Raw genomic sequence first — 27,880 nt, forward strand, 5'->3', positions numbered from 1 at the left:
GCCGTCCTTTAAAGCTCTTCTCTGCCTTTGAAAGGAAAATCTTCTGAATTCCTGAAGTAAGACACATCTTAAACCATATGAGCCACTTTCCGTGCTGACAGAATTTAGTTAAAGCTCATTATGTAAAAAGGTGCTATAAGGAAACTTTATAGAGTGAATGCTCTTTATAAACTGGAAGCTAAGGTTCAGCCAGTTTCCATTTAATCCTCCAGTATTGCCTGCAGCAGTCAAGTAAATTTCATAACTGTCTCCCTTCCCCCCAAATGAAAACCATGTGCCTGCTTCATTTTTCACTCCTTTCCTAGTCCCCCAATTCAAACCTCTCCTCAGTGCTTTAAAGAACCTTGCAAGTACTGATAGAATTAAAATAGCAGAGTTAACTCTTTCTGTTATTAATTAGGCCACAAGTATTGTCCATCCCAAAGAAGCTGATTACAGTCAAATTGTCATGGGTGTATGGTAATGGAAGTGTTAAAAAGCATGTATGTACATTCTCTATTCAGGGAGCTTCTAGAATTAGGATTTTCCTTCTCCATGGTGAAATTAACTTAAGTAGTGAAACAAATAGGCAAAGCACTGTAATTTGATATATACTTATTTTAGTTAAATTGATATAGGGCAAGAAAAGAAGTCTTGATTTTGGGCTTTTTCTTATAAAATACTTGAATGTCAAAACTTTTAGAAATAATGTATTCATTGCATATTAGCCAAGTAATTTCAGATTTTGCTCCCCCTGATTTATGTCATTTGAGATTTCTTCTCTAAGAGGAAAACATTTTCTGAATAACCAGAGACTTTCTTTATTAACTTATCATGTTAGCACATAAAACGAGCTACCAGAAGGCATTAGCAATTGGGAGTCACGTGGATTGTCTGCTCTTCTTCTAGATCCTCATTCTATCCCTCAGAGAGTGCCACTTTAGAATCATAAAATCATAGAATATCTTGAGTTGGAAGGGACCCACAAGGATTATTGAACTCCAACTCCTGGCCCTGCACAGGGCCATCCCCAAGAGTCACACCCTGTGCCTGAGAGTGTTGTCCAGATGCTTCTTGAACTCCTTCAGGCTTGGTGCTGTGACTAGTTCTCTGGGAAGCCTGTTCCAGTGCCCAACCACCCTCTGGGTGAAGAACCTTTTCCTAATATCTAATCTAAACCTTCCCTGACACAGCTTCATGACATTCTCTCAGATCCTGTCACTGGTAACCACAGAAACGAGACCAGTGCCAACCCCTCTGCTTTCCCTCGTGAGGAAGTTGAAGACTGCAATGAGGTCTCCCTTCAGTCTCCTTTTCTCCAGGTTGAACAACACAAGTTACTTCAGTGGCTCCTTGTATGGTTTCCCCTCTAGACCCTTCCCCATTTTTGTAGCCCTCATTTGGACACTCTCTAATAGCTTTATATCATTCTTGTATTTTGGGGCTCAAAACTGCACACAATATTCAAGGTGACGCTGCACCAGTGCAGAGCAGAGAGGGACAATCCCCTCCCTGAACTGACTGGTGATGCGTTGCCTGATGCCCCCCCAGACACAGTTGGCCCTCCTGGCTGCCAGGGCACTGCTGACTCATATTCAACTTGCCATCAACCAGGACCCCCAGGTATATTTCCACAGAGCTGCACACCAGCATCTCATTCCCCAGTCTGTCCATATATCCAGGGTTGCCTCATCCCAGGTGCAGAATCCAGCACTTGTCTTCGTTCGTACAGTTGCTGATTGCCTCACCCTCTAATTTGTTGAGCTCTCTCTGAAGGGCCTCCCTGCCTTCAAGGGAGTTGACAGCTCCTCCCAACTTACTATCATTGTCAAACTTATTAGTGTACCTTCAAGTCCTGCATCCAAGTCAGTTATGAAGATGTTGAAGTCTAAGATGGAGTCATGTGGAACCCTACTAGTGACCAGTCACAAGCCTGATTTTACTCCATTCACTATTACCCTTTGAGTCTGAGAAGTGAGCCAGTTGCTCACTCCCTGCATGACATGGCTGACCACTGTCAGTCAACCTCATCATTTCAGTGCTGCATAACAACACAGATCTTTTATTGACTCCTCAGATTGCTGAGGGAACAACTATTATTTTTCCGAGAATGAATCCTTTTCCAAGGCTGAAATGCAACTTTAAAGTACATTGTGCATAAAACTACATATCTGAAACTCTGAATATAATTACAAACAATTAACTGTATATAAAAGTCTCAAGTCTATAAGAGAAAAAGACTAAGAAATTTTTAAGAGTGTTCCAGAAGCAATTTTATGACTGCTAGAATCTATTAATCAGCCAATATATTTAAACATGATGGAGTTGAACTCTTCTGCTCAGATTGCCAACATATCTTGATGAGAGAAAAACATTAATGTTTGTCTTTCATTATGACCAGAGATTAAAACAAGACTGTGGCTCCACCAAAAAGCACTTCATGCTGTGAGTGTGAGAACCATGCGCCTAATGCTGTGTCTGCTGTCAGATGTCTAGGGACTGTAGGAAGATTTGTCCATCATCATCAAGTAAAACTAAAAAGAATTCTTACTTTGAGATATCAGTGCAAAGAAACAGAATATAGGATTGTGAATTGTTTAGGATTTCTCTAGTGATATTCAAAGATCAAGAAAAATGTTAAAAATAGATCATATTCTGAAGCTTGCATTCAATGTCACAATAAAGGGAAATTAAAACTAATAGGGATAATTTTTTGATTGTAATCTCTTAATTTATAGGTGTGAATTTTGCTGTTGCATTTTTTAGTTGAAGCTTAAGTCCTTTTTTTGTATTATTTTTCTTATGTGACAACACTATTGATAGTAATTTTAATTGCTGATTTTAATTTTAATCTGTAGACTTCTGTCTTTGCGTGTGATAGCAACTTTTGTTAATCCTTGTGATGATTTTAGGAAGCATTTTTAACACATATTACAAAGTTAAAGAGAGAACTAACAGATATCCTTTGTCATTTGATCACAACCATCAAATTTTAACATATATTTTTCATGTTCTCTAATTCATTTTCAAATCTTGGCATTAATTAGCAGAAGAATGAAAATACACTTCTAAAGACATCTCAGTACTGCACAGTAGCATGAGACTGATGACCTATTGTGTGTTGTGTGTTTTACTGTATAAACATCCAATTTAAAAATATAGTAATAAATTTTTTTTGGTCCATAATCCATCAAAAAAAAATATTGTTTTGTAAATCTGAAAAATAAAGCTGTAGCATTTCTACTGGTATGAAAAGAAGAGGTTTTTTGCCATTAGATAGGTTCCTCTTAGAAATTTACTATGAGAACAAGAACTGGACTATGGTGAGGTTCTTGAGGGGTTCCTGTATTCTCTTTGCAGTCTCAAATGATTCTGTGGTTACACATATGTTCTAAGATAAAATAGATGGTTTTAAAGCACTAGATGTTTTCAAGCATATTGTTTTAATTCAGATTTGAAATATCAGTTGTTTCTGAACTTAATACCAGTTTCAAACTCTTGACAGCTTTTGCAGGAAAGTATTAATACTTCAGGAGAAAGATTCAGGCAGCGAGCTTCAATGGCAAAATCACCTTAGTTAAATATCGCTAGCATAGCAATACAAAGAAAACATTCTGCATGCCTGAAGGATGTCTTTAGCTTGTCACTTAAAACTTACACCTAACTAGATGAATGAGAATGAACAAAAAAACTACTTCAGTTTTCCAAGAGACAACTATGAGTGTCCATCTGTCATCATTAACAGGCTAAAATGCAAAGTCTGACTGAACAGCAGTATCGCAGCATGTTTTGGGTTTTCCTCTGACTCCTGTTTGCTTCAGGAGAAGCAGAATCTGTTTTCTTAGTAGCTAATCAAGTACAACCCCAGGTAACATTACACAGCTCCTAATCCAGATCACCAGTTACCTTGTAAAATTATTCCTACTTAATTATAGTGAACCTTTAAGTGACTGTGAGTACATTTCCCTTAGCATTTTAGGGCTTTAAACGCAAATATCCATTTACCATGCTTTGATTTACGTCATGAAGCTACCTCAGAGACAGAAGGTTGGATTCCTAGCTCATTTGCTTTTTTTCCCTTGATGGACTGCAATCAAAATTAGACACCTACAATTTAGTAATCAAACACAAGGTAAATGTAAGTTAAATATCTTGTAACTACATTTGAGTGTCACTTGCATATATGGAACTTTTTAAAATAATTTTTGGGTGGTACTGTGTTCCTTAAATTTCAAAATGGTCCCAACTTAGCATAGTTTACCTTCATGAAGTTCAGCCAAGACTTCATTGCCTTGAATAGCTGAACAATAATAACAAAAAACCAAGCATCAGATTTATGACAGCTCTACTTTCTTTGATGTCTTCTTGAGTGATACGTTTATGCAAGACAAATAAGTAAGCTATGCCCATGAACCCTACTTGAAAAAACTCCAGATTTGTTCTAGAGATGGAGTATCTCTTTTCTCTTCAAGTGTATGTTGATGGATTAAGGAAGAATGCAGGCAGGCCCTGTCAACTGCCTGTAAGCAGAAGCTTGACTGAAGATGGAGCGTTTGTCAGTGCTGAAAGGGAAAACTGGATTGTACACACATCTAAGCTGTCCTTTAACACCTTAGACACTTACCACTAATTCAAGTCACATTTTCTGAGTGCATTACTGCTTTTTCCTTCAACCCACAGAGTATTGACTCTCAGCCTGTGAATATTCTGTTACGTAAAAAGGAAAGAATTGATAAGGAACATCTGTGTCAATGGATACACGGTATCAGTGACAGTGAATTTCAGCAATACTGAGGATTTTATTATATAGTGCAAATTAATTTTGGCAACCTGTCTTACCTCTGCTGCTGTAAATCAGAAGGCAGATGGCTTAAGTCCACTGCTCTGAAACTAACTGAATGCCACGTCCTTTCATAGTGTCTTTAAGTATCCATGTGCCTTTTATTCTTCTGAAAAATTGTGGAAATACTACTTCCCGCATTTTACAGATGAGGAACTGATAAACACACTCCTGAATACAACTCAGTTAAAACTAAGCATTTGAGTTAGATTTGAGAGGTAGTTACATTCGTATTGTAAGATCACTCCATCATAATGGAGTAATATAATAACCATAGTAATGATAGTTGTAGTCAAGTATCAAAGTCATATTCATGCTCTGGATGTGTCTTTCTCTGTTGTCTATGTGCTTATATGAGGGAAATTTGGTTACCATCTTGCAATCCTCAGTCAAATGTCTGATGGTAGGTGAGGTGAATATGGGTCATATCATTAATTTCCAAAATCACCCTATACATGCATGGCAGAGAAGAAATCCCATAATGTGAATTCATTTTTTAATGAGAAATCCTTTCTTTGACTGTTTTTGGTAATTCTCCAGGTCACACATTCTATTTGCAGTCCATATCAGTAGTAATTGTCAATTAATTTTATGTGGCGACTGTGTTTTGATAATTTCTGGTTTTCTGTGATTGGAGGATGGGCTGAGTCCAGTCAACAGTCAGATAAGCAGACTAGTGGGGCAAAAAGTTCAGACTAATTAAAAACCTGAACAAACAGGTGTTTGGAGTAATTAATTACAACAAAAAGAAACTCTAGTTTTATGCACTCCACTGTATGTAACATGTAGATACATATCAATGAGATACAAAGAAATAACGCTTTCTTTTTTAAAAGTATCCTGTGATGTGCACTTAAAATATGACTTAGGCTTATGTGCCACTTGTATTGTCGTACAATACTGTTTTCGAAATAGCTTAATATATCCAACATTACAGTATTTACCACTTTGGTCTGAAACACCGACCATTTTTTAATGTTGTTAATGTTAATCTCTCCCAACTGCTTTCTTAAACAGCAGGTGATCAACTGGAAAAATTACAATAACTCAGAATATTGTGACACAATTATAGTAATGGATTGGTTTCATTCATCAATAAAATTGTATTCAATTTTATTGCAACAGAATTATTTAATGAACTTTTTTTATCTAGATAGTATAGAAGATACTCTGATCCTCAATTAGGATGACGTACACAAACTTCTTGAGACCTGCATGGAATAGTAAGGAGTTGAAGAGGTCTGGTGTCCAAAGGTAGTTTTGGAAGAAGAGTCTTTTGCAGGCTGGAGTTTATTAGATAAGTTTGCCACTTGTAGGAAATACATAGTGTATAATAAGCTAGTAGTATTTTAACCAGAAGACTCAAAACATGAAACTTTGATGCATTTGTGTTGTACTTAGATTAAACTCAGGTTGGATCTAGTCTCACAAAACAGCTGCAAGCCTAAGATAATTCCTTTTATTAGCATATTTTTATTTCATTTTATTAAGTGCCACCTCTGTACATTTGTGTTGTTTGATTGCCCTTCATTCTAATTATCTGCTTGAATAGCATTAGTTAGAATATAAGGTCTTATACAAAATGAATTGTCAGAGTAGTGCTTATGGCTTGACGCAAGACAGTTCTTCTGTCAAATATTAACTGCTGTGCAACTTGCTCCAACTTAACTCAGATACAGTGAACTGTTGCAAATTATTGTATTATGAATTCCCTGACATGGTTCAGAATGTAGACATGTAAAAAAAAGCTTTTCCAATTACATTGCATATCCGCTTAGATTTGCATGTTTTGAAAAAATACTCTTCGGTCCTGAGAAATCAGTGTCACTGGTGCTTTTAACGCTGTCATATCATAGTACTGCCTTATGTAATAGGTGTCACTGCTGAAGCAGAAGAAACCCTCAAGACAAAGCTGAGGAAGTTGAATATAACAAAGTTGAATATAACTTCTAAAATACATTAGAATGTTTGAAGATATGAATTTACCCAGGTGACCTATTTAGTGCCTTTGTTTATGCAAAACTATGTAAGATTTTAAGTGGAAGAAGCAGTTCTTGGTGTTTTCCTTTTTCTCTTTCCCTCCTTGGTCCCTCAGAGCTTCTTTAGCAACTTGTTTCAGCAACTATATGCTCTAATCAACTGATCTGTGAAAGGTATGAAGCTGTTTATCTGGACAGCATGTGAGAATTTCTGTCTCTATATTTAGATACTGTGAACTCTCCAGATTTCTGGTAACAATTGTGGTGGAAACAGAGACGAAGTAAGCATCAGATAAAGGACTGATAAGGTTTATATTCAGCATATAGTTGCCTGAATATAAGTTTTCAGGTATATTTTTCATGGTAATTCCACATGGAATGACTGATCCTTCCATTTGTTGAGGCTTAACCCTGGTACCTGCTTTTTGAGGTGTCCTTGCTGGGAAACTGACAGTGCAAAACAAAGTTCAGGCTCCTTCTGTGCCAGGTCTGACCACAGATGGGAAGATAATGTGGAAGATCAGTGCAGAAATACAAATGTAATGCTTTATCGGGTTCTCTGTGTTTTTAGGAGTATATCAAGAACTTTCTAGCTTTCTAACATTTTTGTGGCTTAAGGAAATGAACAGTGCTTTCTTAAATTTATTTTCGTTTATGGTTGATGTATATTTTCCAGATGAATGAAATTTTGTTATGGAAGCATCAATAAAATGTCTAGTGTACTAGTTGGTGACATTACTGCAGGCAATTGGTAAGTCTGTACATGAGGACTGCTATGTTTCTGTTGTGTTTTGTTAATTTAGGTCCTGTATTTTTATTGCTAAGGTTAATGACATAAGATCGTTAACTTCAAAAGCAAGAGAAGTCTGGAAACATTGCAAAGTTCAGTGGATGCATTATATCTAAAAAACAGTATTGTATTTTTGCTCACAGTTACATATCAAATACCAATACCAATTGCTTTTTACATTAAATTCTTACAGAGCATCTAATGCACATTGATGACTAAGTAACTGTGAAATATAGTATTTTCAAAACTATGTTTTAGTTGTTTTTTTAAGAGGATAGTTTCTGAAAGAAACCACCTCTTTTGTGTGCACACTCATAGCTGTGAAATACCTTCCTGACTTTAGTTTCTTTTTGCTTTACTGCAGCTTGTAGAGAAATTTTATGGTTGGGTAATAAAATTCATAACTAAATGCTAATGATGGAAAAGTGGATAACAGTAGCTAAGTACTGAACTGCTGTAAAGGAGTTGAAGATACTAATATGAAGTGGGAACTTATTTTTCACCTTCTCCATATACGTCTTGCAACTAGCACTCTTGAATCCCAGTTCCTTGGCGTGGGCATGGTTAGGAGTTCTCTATCTTAAATGGTTTTGTTACAAAGGCTAATGTTAATGGAGCAGAGTATAAATCAGGAAAAATCTCCATGTGCCAGAGTTTCTGTTGATGAAAATTTCTTTGGACAGATCATCTAGCAACACTCAACAGCATCTATGCAGTTTACTAGGGTAATCCGCACGTATTTCTACACAGCACTCCTTTGACTTTATTCAAAGTTCTGTGCTTCAAACCACAGTCACAGTTCCTTTTCTAAAGTGCTACAAAGGTCAGTGCAAGAGTATGCAGGAATAAATCACTTATAAGAGGTGTAGTGAATCTCTGCCTGAAGCAAACTGAGGGTCTGTAGAGATATGCTCTCATCTGGGTGTACTTTACAATACTAAGCAGATGCCAGTATTAAGTGGCATTCCTCTGTGGATGCACAAGTTTTGCAGTCCTGGGAATACTAGCTCTAATGAAGCAGTGAATGATGTATAGATAAAGCGTAACACTTACATGGCAGGTGAGAGATGGATGGAGCACTTAAAAGAAGGCTCTTGGGAACTCAGTGCGGTGTGCAAGATTAGAAAACCTATACTGATTATGTACTTCGTATTGGGTGAAAGAAGTGAGGTTCCCAAGGACTATCAGAAATCAAGTGATATATTAGCATAGTGGAACAATGCTGTTATTTAATGGTTCCTGTGCCCAGTAATAAGTTTGTGAATATTTGAGGCTTTCTGACTGTTGAAATTTCTTTTCCACCTATAAATGTATTCTTGCCATAACATGCATACCTATCTGAGAAAACACAGGATTTCTGTAACAACTCTTAGGAATGTTCAGTTTTGTTGAAGATGGCACATTTTGAAAACACAGTACCCCTACATGGTGGAAAAACACCTCAGTCATTTTTCAATCCAGAGTTGCATCTGCATATGACTTACTCTAATATTACATGGCAAAAAGTTACTTCTGAAAAAACTCAGTTGTACCAAGCCTCATCAGAATTTTCTCTTCATCATCTCCAGCTTCATAGGCAGGTCTGGATATGATGCCTGATGAACAAATGAAACATCTACAGAGTTGTTATTAAAACAATGGGAGTGGAAAGGTTCCTGATATTTTTACCCCACCGGGGCACTTATGGCACACAGCGCTTAAAGGTGTGGCAGTCCTACCTTATTATTAGTATAATCTAGGAAATATGTTTACCTTTCATAAACAAGTCAGTTTCCACAGAGGAAAACATCTGTAAACTTATTTTGTTGTTTAATATAAGAGATAAATGCCAATGAAATAAAATAGAATTATAAAGCCTTTCACTTGGCATTCTGGATGTCGCCAAAATAATATAGCCCATATTCAACCCAGAATACTCTTAATTTTTATGTTCACTTGCATTTCTAAAAATTACTTGTAATTAGGTTTTTCCATGCTTTTTGTTCAGAGAAACTACTAACATAATATTTAAATGCTGAATGTAGTATCTGTAATAATCCAAAGTAGAAAAAGTATTATCAAAACCCAGTGATTTGTAACACCATTGCTAGCAGAAAATTACTGGCAATTCTGACTGAAAGAAGTAAAACCAGTCAGTATTTCGGACTGTTGCAATAATAAAATCAATCTGTTTCTGTAGCACCAGGTGATCAGTGTGGAATTATCAGTGTTAGACAGGAAAGCTATGCTGCAGCTGGAGACAGACTCTTTGAACTCAGAGCCAGTGCTTTGAATACAGCCACACCTCATCTTGCTACCAGCATGAGCCAGGTCTCACATCCAAATAGCAGCACAGCCAACCATCTTTGCTAAAATATTTCTGTGAATTTAGGATTTACACATTCAAACCCACCAAAAATATGGGTTTACAATCACATCAATTCTCAGGGAAGAATCGCATCTGAAGAGTATATGTATTTTTTACCAATAAACACAGATTCTTTCCTCTGCCACGTTTCCAGACTGATGGTGCAAGAAGTTGTCAGGGAGCTATACTTGGACATCTGAGGAAGGGGCCTGATTTTGGAGCACACAGAAAGCCCCTTAAAGTCAGGGTCAGATCTGCAACCTTGAAAATCAGAGTTAATGACAGACTTGTATTCATGCATTTTTTTATATTTTGGACTGAGTTATAAATCTTTATTCTCTTAATCTCCTTGCTATTAGTTACAAATATTGAATATACCATATGCTAATAAACCCCTCTGAAATACTTGCTTCTCCACAAGAGTTAAAAAACAGATTCTTTACTGGAATATGGTATGCTATTAGAAAAAAAAAAGTACATTCTTTTACTCTCATTACTTTTCAATATATCTGATGAAAACATATGAGATTTATATAGAGTTATTTAGCAGCTGTCTCATATTTACTTAGACAGTGAGGTATAAATTGAATTTAGTATTTTTTCTCAAGAATAAGTATGTGTTTGATGATTAGGCAGTAGCAAAGGTGTTTCTACTCTGTCACAAATGGATTTAATTGTTTAATATTTTTTGATTGTTTAATGTCTCTGTGCATTATACTGTGGCTAATTTAGCACTATGGACTTCTTAATTTTATTTTGTAGCAGGAGGTGCTAAGGGAAGTAAAACATTATTATGAGAACTAATCTGAGCATCAGGGTCATGTCTTACTTTGATTATTGAATTTGAAAGATGATTTAGGAAATTGAGTTACTAAAAACATTAATTGCCTTGTTCATATTGGCCGCAGAAACAGTTTGCTGAGTAGATTCTCAGGGAGGGAGAGGGTGAGTCTGTGAAGAACAGATTTTTATAGGGTGCCTAGGAAGAGCTCACTGTGGTGGGTGTATTCTGTGCCAGTATTACGAACCTATAAAACAATCCTGGAAACTTATCCAGGAAAGCTGGTAAAGTTTCACCATCTTTACGCTCCTTTCCGAACAGAAGTCTAATTTTAGTCTAATGTGCAGGTTGCATAATTTCAGATTTTTGATGTTTCAGTTAATGGATGACAAGAAGTAGGATTTCCATTGGGATACTTACATAGAGCTTTGAGAATGAAGAATCTCTGTGGAAGGTCTTGTCTCGAACCATAGTAAGAATAGACTGCTGGTGCAGGAAATTAATGAGGGTGGCTGCTCATACAGAAGTTGAGGAAAAGCTGACAAATGAGGGCTCACACCACTTTAAGACATCTGCTAGTGATGTTAGTCATACAAAAAGGTGTAGGGGACAAGAATCAAATGTGCAAGAAAGCTGAAAGAGGAGAAATGCTGGAAAGGTAATACAATGTCAAACTTGAAAGTTAAATAAAAAATGAAGTGGCCAACTCTCTGCTTCCCCAAATGCATACAACACACTCTACACCAACATGAGATACGTAAGATTAAAAAAAAGTAACAAAATTCTTGGCAAAGAAGGAGAATCTTGACATAGTAGCCATTACAAAAGAATGTTGGCATGACAAAAATCAAGAGGAGAGTGTAATACCTTGCTATAAACTGAACAGGAAGGACAGATTAGGTCATAGAGCTGGGGGAGCTGTATTAGGGCTATACTGTTGAACTTTCTGATCAGGAAACGGATATTGAGTCCAAAACGTTGAAGGAGATCAAAGAATCATGTAAGCCTAATGAGGTAGTAATAATGGGTGAATTCAACTACCTTCAGCTGATCAAATGTCACACTGGGACAGAGCGTAAGGGAAACAGTCTCTCATCACTCTGAGTGATTGCCTTTCTGAAACATTTAGTTCAAAAATATGGACATGGAAATTCTTGACTTAAGCAACATAGAGGAATGCAGGTAAGAAACTCTTAACTCCTGTATCATAACAAACCTTCTTGGGTTAAAATCATGGCTACTGTACAATTCAATTCAATACTGAAGAACCAACAGCTAGTTATTATTATTGTGTCCTGTCACAACATGAAATGGTGATAAATTTCAAATATGAGAGGTAGATGCAGGTAAAGTGGAGATATATGTGATTCATCAATACAATACTTGGATACGGTAGAGAGATCATATTACCTTCTCCAGATGAGCTCTGTGTGCTAGAATCTGTGTTTGGAAAGAAGAACAATAAAGTTATTAGTGATAAAAGAGAACTGACAACAGAACTTGAAAATACTTGGGATTGTTGCATAGAAAAAAGGGGAAGGGGAAACATGGTAATATGCAAACCATTCTGCTGTGTAACAGCATTCTAGAAATAAAAGACCAACTAGAACCAGGCATCAGATGGGGATATGTTTAATATCCTTTTCAAATTTCAAATGAGTTAACATATTTTTATTTGGAAAGAGGTACTTTTAGGATGTGGAATGCAATTCCAATATGGCTTTGTGTTCACAACACGTGCTATTACTTCTTCAGGGGATGATTATGGCCATAGCTCTATGTTCAGCACGTACAGGGAAAACTATTATTATTTTTTTGTGGTTTGGAGGCACAAAGAGTAATTACATTTACCAACAGCCAGCTATCTTGTGGCTACAAAAATATGGAGAAAATGGTTACATCATTTCCTTTGTGGCCCTGAAAATCCTTTTCACTAAACTCTAGATGAAACTGTGAAACCTGTAGAAATGCATATTTTTAATGTATGGCTCTACATTAAATAGAACTTGTAAAATTTGGATCAGGAAAGGGTGTAGGTGAGGGCTGACAAGGTTTGATATGTTTCTGATTCCAGCATCTCCTTTGATTTGGATTTGTAAACTGATTCTATCTTAGGTAGAACAGATTTGAAACCTTGCTGGCAGTTCTAGGAGAAACCGTGTTGTTACTGGTGGTTAGTTACAAGCATCATCAGTTACATCACAGTTAAAGTGAACTAATGTGATATGAAATGTACTTTATGATGATCCCAGAATTTGCCAGATGTTTATTATGTGGCCAACCACTCTAACATCCACATGAAAAAGAACAGACGCCATGCTTCTGATTCTCCTACCTGCCATTTGTGCTGTTGCATCAATAATACAGTCAATTATTTTTCATAGCGTATAAGAAGGCCATTCATTTTGAGGGATAAAAGGAAGATTAATCTTTTTGATAATAATATTCATGATGAATTTTGTTTCACAACTTTTGTTACTTATAATCTTTTTATCAAAAGAGCCCTTTTTTATGTGTATTGTTATCATATTTATCAAGGGAACGACCCATCATCAAGCATCAGATATTCTTACAAGTTGTGAAGTGTCCAAGATAAAAAAACTTTCCAAAGCCATATCCTGCATGTAGTTTTCCTGTTTTTTAGGTACATAAACAGATATTCATACCTAGGTCTCAAAGAATAGTATTGATAATGTTGAACTGAACATACCCACTGGTAATATATAAATTAACACAGAAAAGTAGTGTCAGATGGATAATTTTTTTGAACAAGGTGACAATACAAGGAATAACTGGAGTTCATATTTGATCCTCCTTGTGAAAGCAGCTGGATAAGGGATTTTAATTCTGCTTGTTATAAAAATTCTAACTACTGGACACAGTACTCAAGGTGTGGCCTCACCAGTGCTGAGTACAGGGGGAGAATCTCTTCCCTGGTCCTGCTGGCAACACTATTCCTGATCCATATTAAACAGTTATTACTGAAAGACTGAGGACTGTGCTTCTGATTCCCTTAGAGAGTTCTCAATGTAAAATGCCACCCAAGGTTATTTGATTCAGAAAATCTTGAACACTAACAGATCGTATAGTATTTCTAACCTGGAAAATAAACCATATGGAAAAAAATTAAAATTTTCATCTACTAATTGCTGTCATCTTTTACGTGATCGTCTTGGTTTGTCAGTTCCTTATGCTGAACTAGGTGAATACAAACACAGTAGAAGACTCTACCAATCAGACAGATCATGACCATCTGAAAGGTACAAGACAAAGGAGAAAAAAGCCTTTGAGTTATGTCTCTTACTTTTTCCTCAGACCTTCTTTGTCTTTGCCGATAAAGGATGTGAAAACTGCATTCTCCCAAAGGCTAGGATGCAGTAATCTTATATATTTCCTTCCTAGGAAGAGTTGATGCAGTTGTTTTTTTCTTTCAATTTCTTTTTGGAAGTCCTAATAGTGGAATTCATGGAATGGGAAATTACACAGTTCTTTTAAACAGTGTTGCTGATGTTGGAAAAAAAACCAGTTTCTGACCAGAGTCATTGCTTGGGGACCATTTTCTTGAAAAGAAAAGTTGGAACTAAGTATACCAATATAGGCTTAGTAATTGTAGAAAATAAATGTAATAGTAAGTGTTTTTGAGTAAAGAATGTATATGACAGGGAAAATCGACACCGTACTTATCATGAAAATAGAAAGGAAGCTTGACTGCATCTTAAACAACTCTTTTGAAAGGAGTAGAAGTTAGACTGGTGATCATCAGAGATACTTCAGGGGTTTTGTAGTTCATTCTGTAAAGAAAAGGGACATGGAACCTGAGCCTAACAATAAAAGATTTTAAAAAAAAAGTCTTTTAAATGTATTTTAAGTCTGTTTTATGAGAATAAAAATTTAGAGACCCAAACCAGAGAAAAACATGAGTTTTTTGGAGCCCTGAGTACCTGCTAGAGAATTTGTATGTTTTTCTTTAACCAAATGGAGCCACTTTTAGGTACATCCTTTAATTTGCCATCTAAAGAACTGCTTGTGCACCTGAGCGTGCAGTGGATTTCAAGTTCAAATAAGTGTGTTCTCTTGCATTCAAGTCCTAAATAATCAATTAAATGCATAAAGAAAGCCCATGTAAGCAAGTTACAGAGAAAGGAGGCCAAACTTTCAATACTGTTGATCAAGGGCATAGCTGGAAAGATTCTAAATATGAGTTAAAACAAGCAATTATATTTCCTAAAGCTGTCATTTGGGAAAAAATTCTGAATGTCTCACTTGAATGTCTACCAAAATTGCCGTTAACCTTCTGAAAGAGAAATAGAACTAATGATTTGGGATACCGCCAAACAATTAGACCACTGAACAGACATTGTTCCACCAGCATCTATTATCGGAAATATCTGGATTTCTAAATGTCAGCTAAATAGGCTTACCTCACAAGCAAAGAGAAAGCTGACCTGACCTTTTGACACCACCTGTTCAGGAATGGGAATTTCTTAAGCAGGCTATTCTACACAGATAAAAGGTTCACAAAATTTGACCTGGAAAGAATGGTTAAGGGAATTAGTTTTGTTTAGTCTAGAAAAGAGCAGACTGAGGGAGGATGTGATTACAATCTTTCAGTACATAAAAGAATGTTATAAAGATGCTAGTGATTGGCTTTCTGTGTCCACTTGGGAAAAAAACAAGAATAAAGATGTCCCATGCAAAGGTATTTAGATTATGTATTAGGAGAAAAAATTCTAATAATAAAAATAGAGAATGTGATGCACACTACATAAGAAAATTCTCATCTCATTAACTGGAAATTTTCAAGAATACTTAGACCAACACTTGTCATTAATAGGTAAGATTGCTAGTGTTATTCATGGTGCAAGGTGAATAGGTAGATGTATTACATGATCTCTTAATAGTCTTTGCCCATCTTTCATTTGCTGCAGCTGATGCATTTGGCAAGACAATCTAGATTTGTTATATTGGATATAAAAATAATTGCATATTCTGAGGCTTTCTATTTGTAGAAGATACTTCAATAATGAAATAAATATATATTTTTTAAGAATTCTGATTATGTGATTAAGGTAACACCATTACAAGGATAGCAGAATAATAGGTAAGGAAATTATACAGCTTGATTATTGGCTTTGGATGCAGAAGTCTCTTAACAAGAGCAGTGAGTTTGCTAGTATGGATTTCTTTTTCCCTGTTACTTGAGTATCACATATTGTTTTTTGGTTGATGTTAATAACAAGGAGCTGAAAATTGCAATGAATGATCATCCCATACAGATATACACAGGACTGAAGCATGGCACACCCACTCAAAAGAACAGAAGAACCATCAACATTATTTTATCTTTCCTAAATCCTTTTAAAAGCTATTAAGACAACATTTCACAGTATGATCCATCACGAGCTCAAAAGCAACTGAGTAACAGTGAAAAAATAAACTAGAGAATATAGGTTATGTGTAGGCCTTTATTACATATTACAGATTGAAATGAAATTGTGTGAAGGTTTTAATACTCAGTCTGTGTTGGTACCAGTTGCCTGTTGGTGGTTGAAAGTGTAACATGCTTGCAGATCAGTTTCTTATGTTTGATATTGGGTATAAGAACTTAAAGATATGTTAGAGATGTACAGTCTTACTGAAGCATTTATTTAGATGCATAAATAAAAAGTAGTGTCAAACATTGGGGCTTTCATTTTACAAATTAAGCAAACTACTTGAGTTGTAGCTCCCTGTACTTTCAGTTAGTCTATGAAAGAACATGATGATGTTTTTCTCTTTTTTCCCTCTTGAGTTTAGGAACTGGTTATATTTTTTATTACATACATGTTTTGTTTTGTTTTGTTTTCCTAGGTACTGCACAATGGACTTGTGATGGAAATGAATCATCCAACAGCTGGGAGGATCGCTGTTCCAGGTTAGATGTTTAATCCTTTTTTTTCTAAATTAAATGCTACATGACATCCTGAGCGTTTCTGGAACTCAGTTGAGGACATGATGCATCTTCACATTTCAGTCAAATGGACAAAAGTTTATCCAGGCTGACATTTGTGCTCATAGTCATTCCGGTAGCAGAAAAATGGGTTAAAATGTGTGTTAGAATAGCTTCTGGTTTCCATCGGTCAGTTGTCATAAAACATGAACATAGATTTGATAGTATTTGAAAACTTCCACTGCTAGAAATATTACTGCTAAGTCATTTACATGAATATGTGAATTTCTTTTTGATTTAGGTATATTTTGAAGGTTATACAGGCTTCTTTTAGGGACATTTCTGTTGTAGAAAAAAAAAAAGACAAAAGAGGAAGGAAATTTATACTGAAGACTTAATGAAGATCAAGATGAAGTCTTAAATAGCTATTTTGTATTTCCAAGGAATACAGAAGTAATAAATTAGTCCCTCCTCTTTTAAGCTCTAAATGGATCAGGAGCTGGTGTAGCTTTCCTTCCATTAGAGTTAGTTATGGAATGATGTTAGATTCATCCAGAGCCATTCTGAACATTCAGATCCTTGCAGTTGGCTCTGTTTTGACTACTGATCCTTATCTGATACTCTATTAACTATCGGGTCAACTCTTCCTGCTGCTCTATGCTTTTCTCTCTCCCAGGCCACATTGAGAATTGTTTCTCTGTTCGTTCAAAGCACCATGTCATGTCTGTTTTTAGAAGAACTTACATTTTGATTTTCTGTTCCAATTCTACCCTCTGACACAGCATCCAGTTGTCATCAATTTCAGTTGACTTGAGCACATGTAGTGTTATGCAGAATTTGACCCATAAAATTTATCTTAATTTGCACATCCTGGAATCACACTGAGATGCAGAAAGAATTATTTGAAAGAAACCAATCCCATATTAGATCATGTTTTCTGCATGAATAGAGGGGGTGTTTTTCTGCATCTATGTGTATGCTCCATATTTGCTCTTTAACACAGTTTGCATTCTACATTCCAAGTCTCACTAGACTTGGATGTTCGGTTGATTGTATTAAAAATGCTTCTAATTTAGATGCACATATCTGGAAATAGTAATCCCTTTTTTAATTTTCTTACAGAAAGGCAATCCTGTTTTATTTATCCAAAATTAAAAGACAAATAAGAGATTTTGATTTAATTATTTTTAAAGAAATAGACAGAAAAACCTTGCAGATGGTAGAGGAAGTGTGTAAGGTTTTCATGTTGCATACAGTGCATAATCTATCTTAGAGAAAGCAAATACTCCTTAAGGGGATAGGTTAAACTGCAAGAAGAGGAAAGAGATGAAAGGAATGTTCTAATGTCTGTCAGCAGCGATAGAAAGTATTGGCAAGAAAGTGAGTTTTTACATAGGTAAACCATAGTACTTCCCAAATCCTTAGTTATTTTTTATTTTATTAAACTAGTGACACTGCACTAAACTAAAATAAATCATCTTAATCTCTAATGGTTTGCCATTTAGATGGACTTCTATGAAGAGTTTCTTGTATTGAAGCAGATGGCTGAAATGATTATTGGATATTTGAGCAGGAAGAGTAAAATTCCTTCCCTTCCTAGCATGGGAGGATAAGGAGGGGAGAGACAGGGGAAGGAAGGGTGAAGAACACTCAGTGTGAGTAGAATGGACCTATTGATATCACTGGAAAGACAATGCATTACTCTGTCCCAAAAATAAAGGTTTGGCTGCTGTTGATGATAGGTAATGGAAGTATCCTGGATTTATTCTGCTCAATGATGTACCTGAAGAGCACAGGGAAGAGTGTGCAGAGAAGGCCTCCAGTAGATAAGCTTCTTCTCAATGACTATTTAAAATAGTGTTTTTTTTCAATGCGATTATATTTTAATATCTTGTAATTGGTAGAGAACAGCTTTACTAAGCTCTCAGTTTCTGCCTCAGGCTTGCTTATTAAGGAAAATTAATATATTAATTTGAATGTTGAAACTGAATAGGCTAAAAATGTCTGTCCTTAAAGAGACTGGGGAGACTCTGATCCCAAAATAAAAATAGGTTACTGTTATTTCTTAACCATGTAAGTCAGATTTTAATGTGTCTTTTAGTAATTGAATTGGACATCACACTTGAGGCTCTTAACAGGGGTCAGACTTGTGCTGCCAAGTAAAGTTTTGAGTGCAGTGACATGCACTTATTAAGTGATAGCATGCTGGCAGGTTTCAGCTCTAGCATGCATCTAGCATGTTGATTTGCAGTAGTCCTTCTCCAGGCATGGCTCCAGTTGAAGAGTTCATTCAAATCTGTTATACTGTGTGCTGATAAGTGCATCATCGGATAGCGGTGAAACAGGAGTGGGAGAAATTGAATTACAAAAACCATATTTCTACTAATTTTTCTTTTAAAAATGTATATTCATGGTAGGAGAGAAAGAGACCTTGCATTTTGATATCTCTTGTTTCAAGTATTCATGAAAAATGTCTATGCACATATACACTGCTGCTACTAGTATCAAGATATCTTAGATTCGAGAATGGATGTGAAAAAGGAAGTTTATTGTATCTGACTAAGAGTGACTGTATAAAAGATTGTGAGAACATTTTGAAGAAAAATGTAGTTCTGTTGCAGTTCAGTGATTAGGATAATGTTTCACATATATAATTCAGTATGTTCATTCCATGAAGTTATTCTAGAACTGACTTATATACATATACTTGACATATCATATGGAATGTGCAACACTGTGAGAGGGCCTTGCTTGAGTCATTCTTCCCAGGACTGGTTCATCTGATTGCAGGGCTGAACTAATGAATCTCCTCTGTCTCTATATCTGAAGTCAGCTTAATCATCTGCCAAATGTGATCAAGAGCTGGAGCACCTCAGCTGAAAAGGCTGGAGGAGGGTCAGGAGCTGGTACAGACTGTGGTAAAGGCAGCCTCAGCAGCCCTCCAGTACCTACAGGAAGGTTATCAACACAATAACTTCTTCACAGCAGTGTGTGGTGGGCAGATGAAAGATGAGAGATTCAGCCTGTATATCAGGAATATCTTTTTCATCATGACAACAGCGAGGCAGTGGAGGAGGTTGCCTGAAGAGATTATGCATGCTCCGTTCTTAGACATTTCTAAGCTACTGCTATATAAAGCCAGGGACAACCTCTCTGACTTCAGACATGACTCTGACCTGACCCAAGCAAGAGCTTGGACTGGAGACCTCCCCAAGTCCTTTCCAATTTGGATTATGTTCTTATTCTGATTAAATGTAGTATCTCTTCCTCAGCTCTGTTGTGCTTAGCCCTTTCCATAGAGGTCTGAAGGAAAAATTATATAGTTTAGTCAAATGGGGAATGTAGAGCACAGAAAGTACTTTTGAGGGTAAAAAAATTATAGGGGAAAGATGTTTTATGCAGTGCCAGATTGCAGATGATGCTGGATGGCACAGAGACAGTACAGTTAACTGAAGGGACAACATTTCAAGAAGATTTAGCATCTGGGTTAGTCTGGAACTACTTTGTCAAAGAGTAATGGACTTTTACAAAGTGTGGTAGCATGTGAATTTCTGGAAGCCACTGAATATTCTGAGTGGCAATATGGAGCATGATGGTTACCAACCCATACTGATTATGTAGAAAAAAACTAATGGATACAATGCAATCTTTTCCAAACCTTTTCAATTACCATTTATTTATATGGTTTAGGAAACTCAGATAATAATATTCCCAACTTCTGCATTATCTAGTCTCTAATGCTGGCTTTTAAAGGCTGCCAATTTTTGTTTAAAGCCAAAACAGTTTGCAATATGATTTTTTTTTTAAGTGAAAAAACCACAATGATTTCAGCTGTCCCTAACAAACTAACCTTTGTAGAATTTATTAACTAGCAGGAACCTCTGTGAACTAGACCTCATTTCTGACCCCTTCTAAGCCATAGAGAACTGGGGATTTGGATATAAGCCTACACTTCAGAATCATCTCTGATCAAACAGGAAACAATATAACTGTAGAAATACTGTGAAACACCTCTTCCAGACAAAACAACTATTCTTAGTTGTGATAATGTTTATATTGTATGTTCTCCTCATCCCCATTTCCTGAGTTGATAAACACCATCTATGTCTGTCCTTTGGCCCATAATCTGCACCAAGGATGACTTTATTGCTCAGAAAGGCCAATTTCTTACCTGGCTTATGATTTCCTTCTGTGTTCTTGAGATAACGTGTTTGTGGGACTGCTCCAAGCTCAGTTAAGAAAAGCAGTACAGGATTCCTACTTGACATAGACTTCTTGGACTGAATTCAGGCAACTTATATTAATTAATCAACCTACTCAGGAGAAATGTCCCTTTTTCCGGTCTTCTCCTGTCACTGTGCATTACAAATATACTACTGAAACAGGAAAGACATTTTTTTCCAGAGGTAGGCTTTTCCTGTTGTATGATTCATTAAATGGTGTCGTGGATCCATGGAGATTAATTTTCATCAATCTCTTATAAGAATGGTTTTAAGAAATAAGATGAAGAGGCAAGTAATCTAATAGGACTTCCTTACTGTGCCACAGATTTCTTCCTTAACCTTGGACAAATCACTCTCTGTGTCTCACCTTACTAATTGTTTGCAGTTTTTCAGATCTGGGTTTGTAGTTGAAAACTACTTTGATTGCTAAGGGAAGGAATTTGCTGGGAAAACTCCATGTGTTATTTTAAATATGTATTTCTATTTATTATGTATGCATTTGTACTTACTTTCTTCATATATAGGAAAGATCAGTTATAGAAATAACACTGGGATATCTATGTGTTTGATCAGTACATTTCAATACAGGGAGCAGATATGGCTGTTAGTGACACATGCTATCTTTTTTTGACCATTTAATGTAAGCGTAGTGGGGGCAGCTTCAGTAGGACTAGATGTATGGCAGAGAAGAGTGACTTCCACATGGGGGAGGTTTGCAGGAAATTAAGGAAGTCTGCACTCCAATCCATTGTTTCCTGCAGCTAGGAGATCCTACAATATAGAAACAACAACATAAAAAATCCCAACTTTTTTGCAAGAACCTCTGCTTGAACTTCTGATCCTGTCTGCTTCTCATCAGGCATTTTTCTCATATGCATGTGTGCTCGCCTGTGTGCATGCATGTGCTTAACTGATGTTGATTGAAAAATTTTAATTTCACTTCACTATTTATGGTACATTGGAGACAAACAGCTTCACCGGCATTACTGTTACCTCATTCACCTTTTTTAGTCATCAGGGCTGACTATTTATGTCTTTTACATTCACAGAGCTGATTTCAATTTTGAGGAATTCAGGACCATTACAGGAACTCACCAGAAATGATGTATGACAGCTCACCTAGCTGTCCTCAAAACACTTAAAAAAACCCGTAATAAATATATAAACAGTATATTCCTACTGATTGCAAAAGCAGAAAAGAGATGGTGGGAATGGCAGACAATATGTTATAAGCTTCGGGATTATGTAGAAAAGGCTAGTATATCTTTTTAATGAATAATATTTTAATTTGGAATTTCTTAAGATTTGTTTTAAAATAAAACATAAACAACAAACCTTTTAATATTTTTGCTCCTCTGTCATATGTTTCCAAAGTATTTCTTTATATTTTAGAACTTGCTATATCTCCTGAAATGGTCTTAATGCCACAGTTGATACTTTTAAGGTTAATATTTTTAGGAAGAAAAGCCAACTGTCTCTTACCTAGATCTGGGACTTCAGTTGTTGGAGGAATTAAGAAATAGTGGAAGTCTTTTCCATCAGTCTCACAGTGACTGAGTAGCAGTACTGATGGGGACCAACAGCGTTGTGTGTCACTCAGGCAATGGCTCTCTGGGACTGGTGTTCAGGGCCTCAGTGCTGGACTCTTCTCTTGTCAGGCCCTAGGTTTCTCTGTCTTTAAGCTATGGCAGTCAAAGTTGTTTTTCTCTCCAGGACCTGACACTGCCATATCAGGAGGAGAGATAAAAATTTTTCAGGGGACAAGTGGGGACATTTTCCTGCTCTGTACATAATATGTAAAATGGTGGTTGAAGTATTGCTGAATGTTGATCAGTAATTATACTTCTACTTACTGGAGAATATTTTCTTTATATTTTCTTCCATGTGTGCTAAACTATATTTGGATTTTCTTTAAACTAGACATAATTCTTATGGAAACTTAACAGTATCACCTTGCTGTTACATAGGGGAGGGTGAAAAAAAAGCTGAAGTATTAACTGAATAGCCAAATAAACTAATTAGTTTCCCACCAAGAGTGACAGTCTGAGAATTCAGCTAAAAAACAATGTTTTTTTCTTTTTTGAATGTATTTGCCACTTCTTTCTTTGTAAGTAACAATAACTTAGAAACTAGTTTCTTAACTCTCACTCCGTAACAAGCACAGCCAGGTGCTCACATAGTTCAGGGTGTGTGATTGTAAAGATATGTCTGCATGCCTCGGGTGTGTTGTAAAACAGCCAAATTACTTCAACACCCATATATTGTTCATGTATCTTTATGATCTTTAATAATTATTGGATAAGAAAAGGAATCTACTGTCAGCTAAAAAGAGTTTGTTTTCATTAAATGTAAAAATATGTTTTAAACATTTAGACAATTTTACTTAATCCCTAGGATACTGAGTAGACTAATCCTCATTTGTGTTTCCACCATATCGTCTTGGCCCAAGCCCTGCCTTCCCATGAATGGAAAGAATGATTGAACTTAACCTGTTTTCTCTGAACCTAGACTGAACAATTTTGTGGTCAGCAGTGGCCATTAGATCATGTGGTCTGCCTTTTCATGGCATTGACCGTACAATTTCATCAAATAAAACTAGCTTGTCCATCCTAACACTGTATGCAGAAGGTTTAAATTACGACAGAACAGATGTAAACAAGTGTAATCCAAGGTCTGTGGAAACAGTAGGCATTAGGTCAAGACCTGATTACAAAAATCTTTCTGACACAGTGTCTGTTAACATACAGAACAGAGTCCACTAAGAAGTGTCCACTAGACATAAAATCCCTGTTTCTTTGGCCGTCTTAAACTAAACTGAACATAACAGAAAGTAGAAGCAGTTCACCAATATAAAAACCAGATAATTGTTCTGTTAAAGGGAATTGATGACAATAAATTTCAAAATTTGATGTGAGTTCATTGCTTTAAATTAAAGTTGTTTAGAGATTATACCTTTGTCAGGACAATAGAAAATTTATTTTTATTTATGTGTAAGTGGAGTGTTCCTCATGAATTTTGAATGGGATGCAGAGATGAAGTGAGGCAGAAGCTTGCAGATTAGAACAAGCTTTTTAATATTCTTTGCAAGCTGTTTTAAGGTACATCACAAGGAACAGAAAATCAGGCCCATTTGTGAAGAGAGGAAGTACAATTTATAAACATGTGGGGCAAAAAAATTTTAAAGCTGATGATGCACAAATACCCAATTCCAGTTGTCCAATTTGCACATACTGAAAGCACAACTGCATGCACACCTCTACTATATTCGAGCCCAGGAACACAGACATACTTATACAAGCTTATATAAATTCATAGCAATTTGACGGTGTTCTAAAGAAATCACAAGATTCTTGTGCTAAAAAATTAAGCTGCATTGCTTTGACTGTGAGATTTAGAATCCTACATGAGCAAATCTATGATGAAAACTGTCCTGTAATTTGAAACATTCTAGTTTTCACATTTGTTCATACATAGGGGTATAGAGAAGATAAAGAAGAGGCATAGATCTTTGTGTTGGTATTATTTACCTTTGGTACCTTCCTAAAAGCCTAGAATAAGGACTTGCATTGTAATTCCTGAAAGGGAATTTTTACTTCCTGACTTCCTGACTACTCACAAATCAATGTCCCCACTGTATGATTTAGTAATTGTTTTATCTCAGAACTGAATGCACAGTTTAATAGCTTACTTTTGTACTCCTCATATTTGCTTGGATTTCCTGAGGAAAAAATATCGGCAAATGCTGATGTGTCCTTTTGCTTCTTGTAGTTTTAGGTACCATGCTCTAGCTTTCATTGTCTCTGAAAGTGTTGTGAGAATACATGGGTAAAGTGTAACTTTGACATAGATGCATGGCAATGTTAGATCGGAAGATACCACTTTAACCTATCCTTCAAGTGCTTCTGTAATACTGACACTGTAGAGAAAACTACTGGGGGAAAATGACAGAAATTGGGGGATTAGCTCAGAATTTAAAAGAAAACCCTTAGTGTCTTCCTGTGATGCCATTCACCTTGTAAGAGTTATTATTCTGACCTATTTTAAGCCTTTCAAAACGTTATCTAGTGTGGCGATACCTTGGAATCTTCCTTCCAGTTGACTTTCAGAAAGCAAGCAATACCATGTTTAATACTTTAATATGACTATTAGATTCTCACTGCTGGATGGTTCACCACTCAAAGCAACATCATCCACCGACAACGTCCACGTGGCAATTTCTTACCATTTCCATGAATTTGCATTTATGTTTTACTTTTTTTTAAATGTTTGTTGTTTTCTTGGGGGTTTTTTTATGTGGGAAGTTTTCAGTCAGTTGCTATACTGTGAGGCATAGCATATACTTCTCAGTTTCAGGTATTTTCAGAGATTGGTATTCTTTTTCCCACGTGTACGCAACCATCGATCAAAATGAACCAAAAATCATTGATTGTATTTAGAAACTATAAGTCTAAAGTCTTATCTTACTCTTGGAAGTTAATAGTATACTGGGCACCAGTTCCAGTGAAATATAATAATGTATTATACTTCAATAACATAATTATATATTACACCTGTGTCTTAATATGAATATATTATAAATTCTTATAAAGCATTACCATCTTGATACCCATGGAGGTTATTTGGTGTTAAACTGTAGTGAGAGAAGAATTAGGTAGTTTTAGTGCATATAATTTATAAGAAAGGTGATTCAGAAAATTCAGAAATCTGAATATTTTATTTTTAATATATAAACTTTTTTCTTTTTTTTTCCCAAAGTGTTGTATGAAGGAAATGATTTGAAGTGAAAAGGAGGATAAGCCCTGGTATCATGCTGAATTTTTACATGTTCCTCTTCAGACAGTATTTATGTGTAATTATAATTATCTTTGATATCAAAACCAGGAAAAAATAATTATTTATTTTAAACCACATTTCAAATATTGAGTACATTCAGGGAACTTACATGCTCTGATGATTTATGGTGAATACACTGTTGAAGATAAATGCCTTAGTAGGTTGTGGTTAATTTCTAAGCTCAGGATGAATGAATTAAACCAATGTTGTCTTATTTACAGTAAAGCATGTCCTCAGTAAAAGCGCTGTATTCTTTTTTGAAGACTGGAGCTCTATTTCAGAGTTTTGTCATATAATTTTTCTGAATTTACTCTAATTAATGAGAAGTATTGATCAGTAAACAACTTAAATGTGCTGTAAAATATCAAACCTCATATGTGCAAGACAAAATTTAAGCATTCCAATTCATGGTACACTTTGTAATGTACTGAATGATAATTACACAGAGATATTAAGAGGATCCATTTGTAGAGGCTCTTTAAAAAGACAAGAGGTAAGACTGAAAGCTCAATCACAATTTAGGAAATTTCTGTCTTTTAGTGTTTAATGTCTTTACCAGAAGAGTAATTAGTAGCTCAAAATTTAGTTTTATATTTGAGTAGTGTAACCATTACCAACCCTGTATCTTGTAAAATGAAAGAAATCCCCTCCTGGTGACCAGGACATTTGAATCACCACTTTGGGAAGGAAGAACTGTGTATTGGTTTGCTCATCATAGTGGGATAGTAGCTGATTTCCACTTCCTCGCTGCTTTTAGCTACTTAACTAGCAATACCTATGGCCCAAAGACACTGATCCAGGCAGGAATGTGATTATATTTAATTCAGAGGTTTTTTCTGCATGCAGATGTAATTGGTGTACAACTCACACAGCCTTCTTCCACAGGTCTCATATTTCTATGTCTAGTCTTTCCTAAATACTGCAACTGTGAAATAGAATGACTGAGACATGCTGGTAGAGAAAACAACTTTGTCCTGAACTTTAAGATATAATGAATATAAAGTTCATTGACAAGTGGTCTTCTCCCACTGGTGACATTCAACCTACAATAAAACCCAAGCTGATTGAATGGATTGACATCTATGTAGCTGTAAGAGAGCTGTATAATAGGAAAAAAGGCAAATTACTAAGACATGCGCCAGAGTACCTAACACTCTCATGTGACCAATCACCATACAGGATATGACATAAATTATGTTTTTTAATGCTATTGCATCTATTGGCGAAAAAATGAGAAAATATATCCAATTAGTTTTTCTTTCCTTTATACTTTGATTTCATAGGCTAGAATGATGAATTTAAGCCATATATGTTGTGTATTGTGGTTATGTTATCTATATGATGATGAAATTTATTTTGTCTGTGTGAAAAAGTAGGTAAGTTTAAATTTATGTGCTTTTTAAATATTTTCTTTTCTAATCTTGTGTGTTAGATCTTATTTCCCCCATCTTGACCCAAGGTTTCTTTGGCATACTTTTTTTTCAGTAATTTAATTTGGCCTAGACATCTATAATGTGGGCACATACACTCTCTATATAAATATACAGTGTGTTCTCTACTATATTATATATATATTCCTATATATATACTAAAGGAGGTCCTGCACAACAGCATATGCTATGCCATTTACATTGTCCATTTGGATTAGGAGGAATTAAGTAATTTAACATGAAAGTGTATTATCCCTTGAGAGTTGCTTCCTCTGTTATGTAGACTAACATATGGGCACGGGGTGAAGAACTGGCTGAAGGACAGGGCTCAAAGGGTTGCAGTGAACAGGGCAGTATCTGTCAGGTGACCAGTTACCAATGGAGGGCTCAATTCTAGAGCCAGTTCTGTTCAATCTTTCTATCAGTGATCTGGAGGATGCAGTTGAATGCACGGTTAGTAAGTTTGCTGATTATACTAAACTGGGAGGTGCTACTGACTCTCCCATGGGACAGGAGGCCTAGCTGTGCAGAGGGATCTGGATTGATTATTGCATTGGGCAATCAGCAGTGACATGAAACTGAACAAGACCAACCAAATGCCAAATTATGCACCTGGGATGGAGTAATTCCAGACACGAGTCTAAACTGGGAGAGGAGTGGCAGGAGAGCAGCCCTGCAGAGGAGTCCCTGGGAGTGCTGGTTGGCAGGAGGCTCGGCAGGAGTCAGCAGTGTGTGCCCTGACAGCCAAG

The 27,880-nt window shown here is 36.1% G+C and overlaps 1 protein-coding gene across 1 annotated transcript in view; it reads left to right on the forward strand.

Moving 5' to 3' along the window:
• Positions 1–27,880, forward strand: part of SUGCT (succinyl-CoA:glutarate-CoA transferase) — a 307,950-nt gene that overhangs the window by 236,541 nt on the left and 43,529 nt on the right. Inside the window, exon 12 of the mRNA XM_008921316.2 lies at positions 16,567–16,630. Coding sequence (XP_008919564.1) covers positions 16,567–16,630 — 64 coding nt within the window. The remainder of the gene's footprint in view (positions 1–16,566; positions 16,631–27,880) is intronic.

This window comes from Manacus vitellinus, unplaced genomic scaffold (assembly GCF_001715985.3).
Source record: "Manacus vitellinus isolate BGI_N305 unplaced genomic scaffold, ASM171598v3 scaffold_3_pilon, whole genome shotgun sequence".
Classification (NCBI taxonomy): domain Eukaryota; kingdom Metazoa; phylum Chordata; class Aves; order Passeriformes; family Pipridae; genus Manacus; species Manacus vitellinus.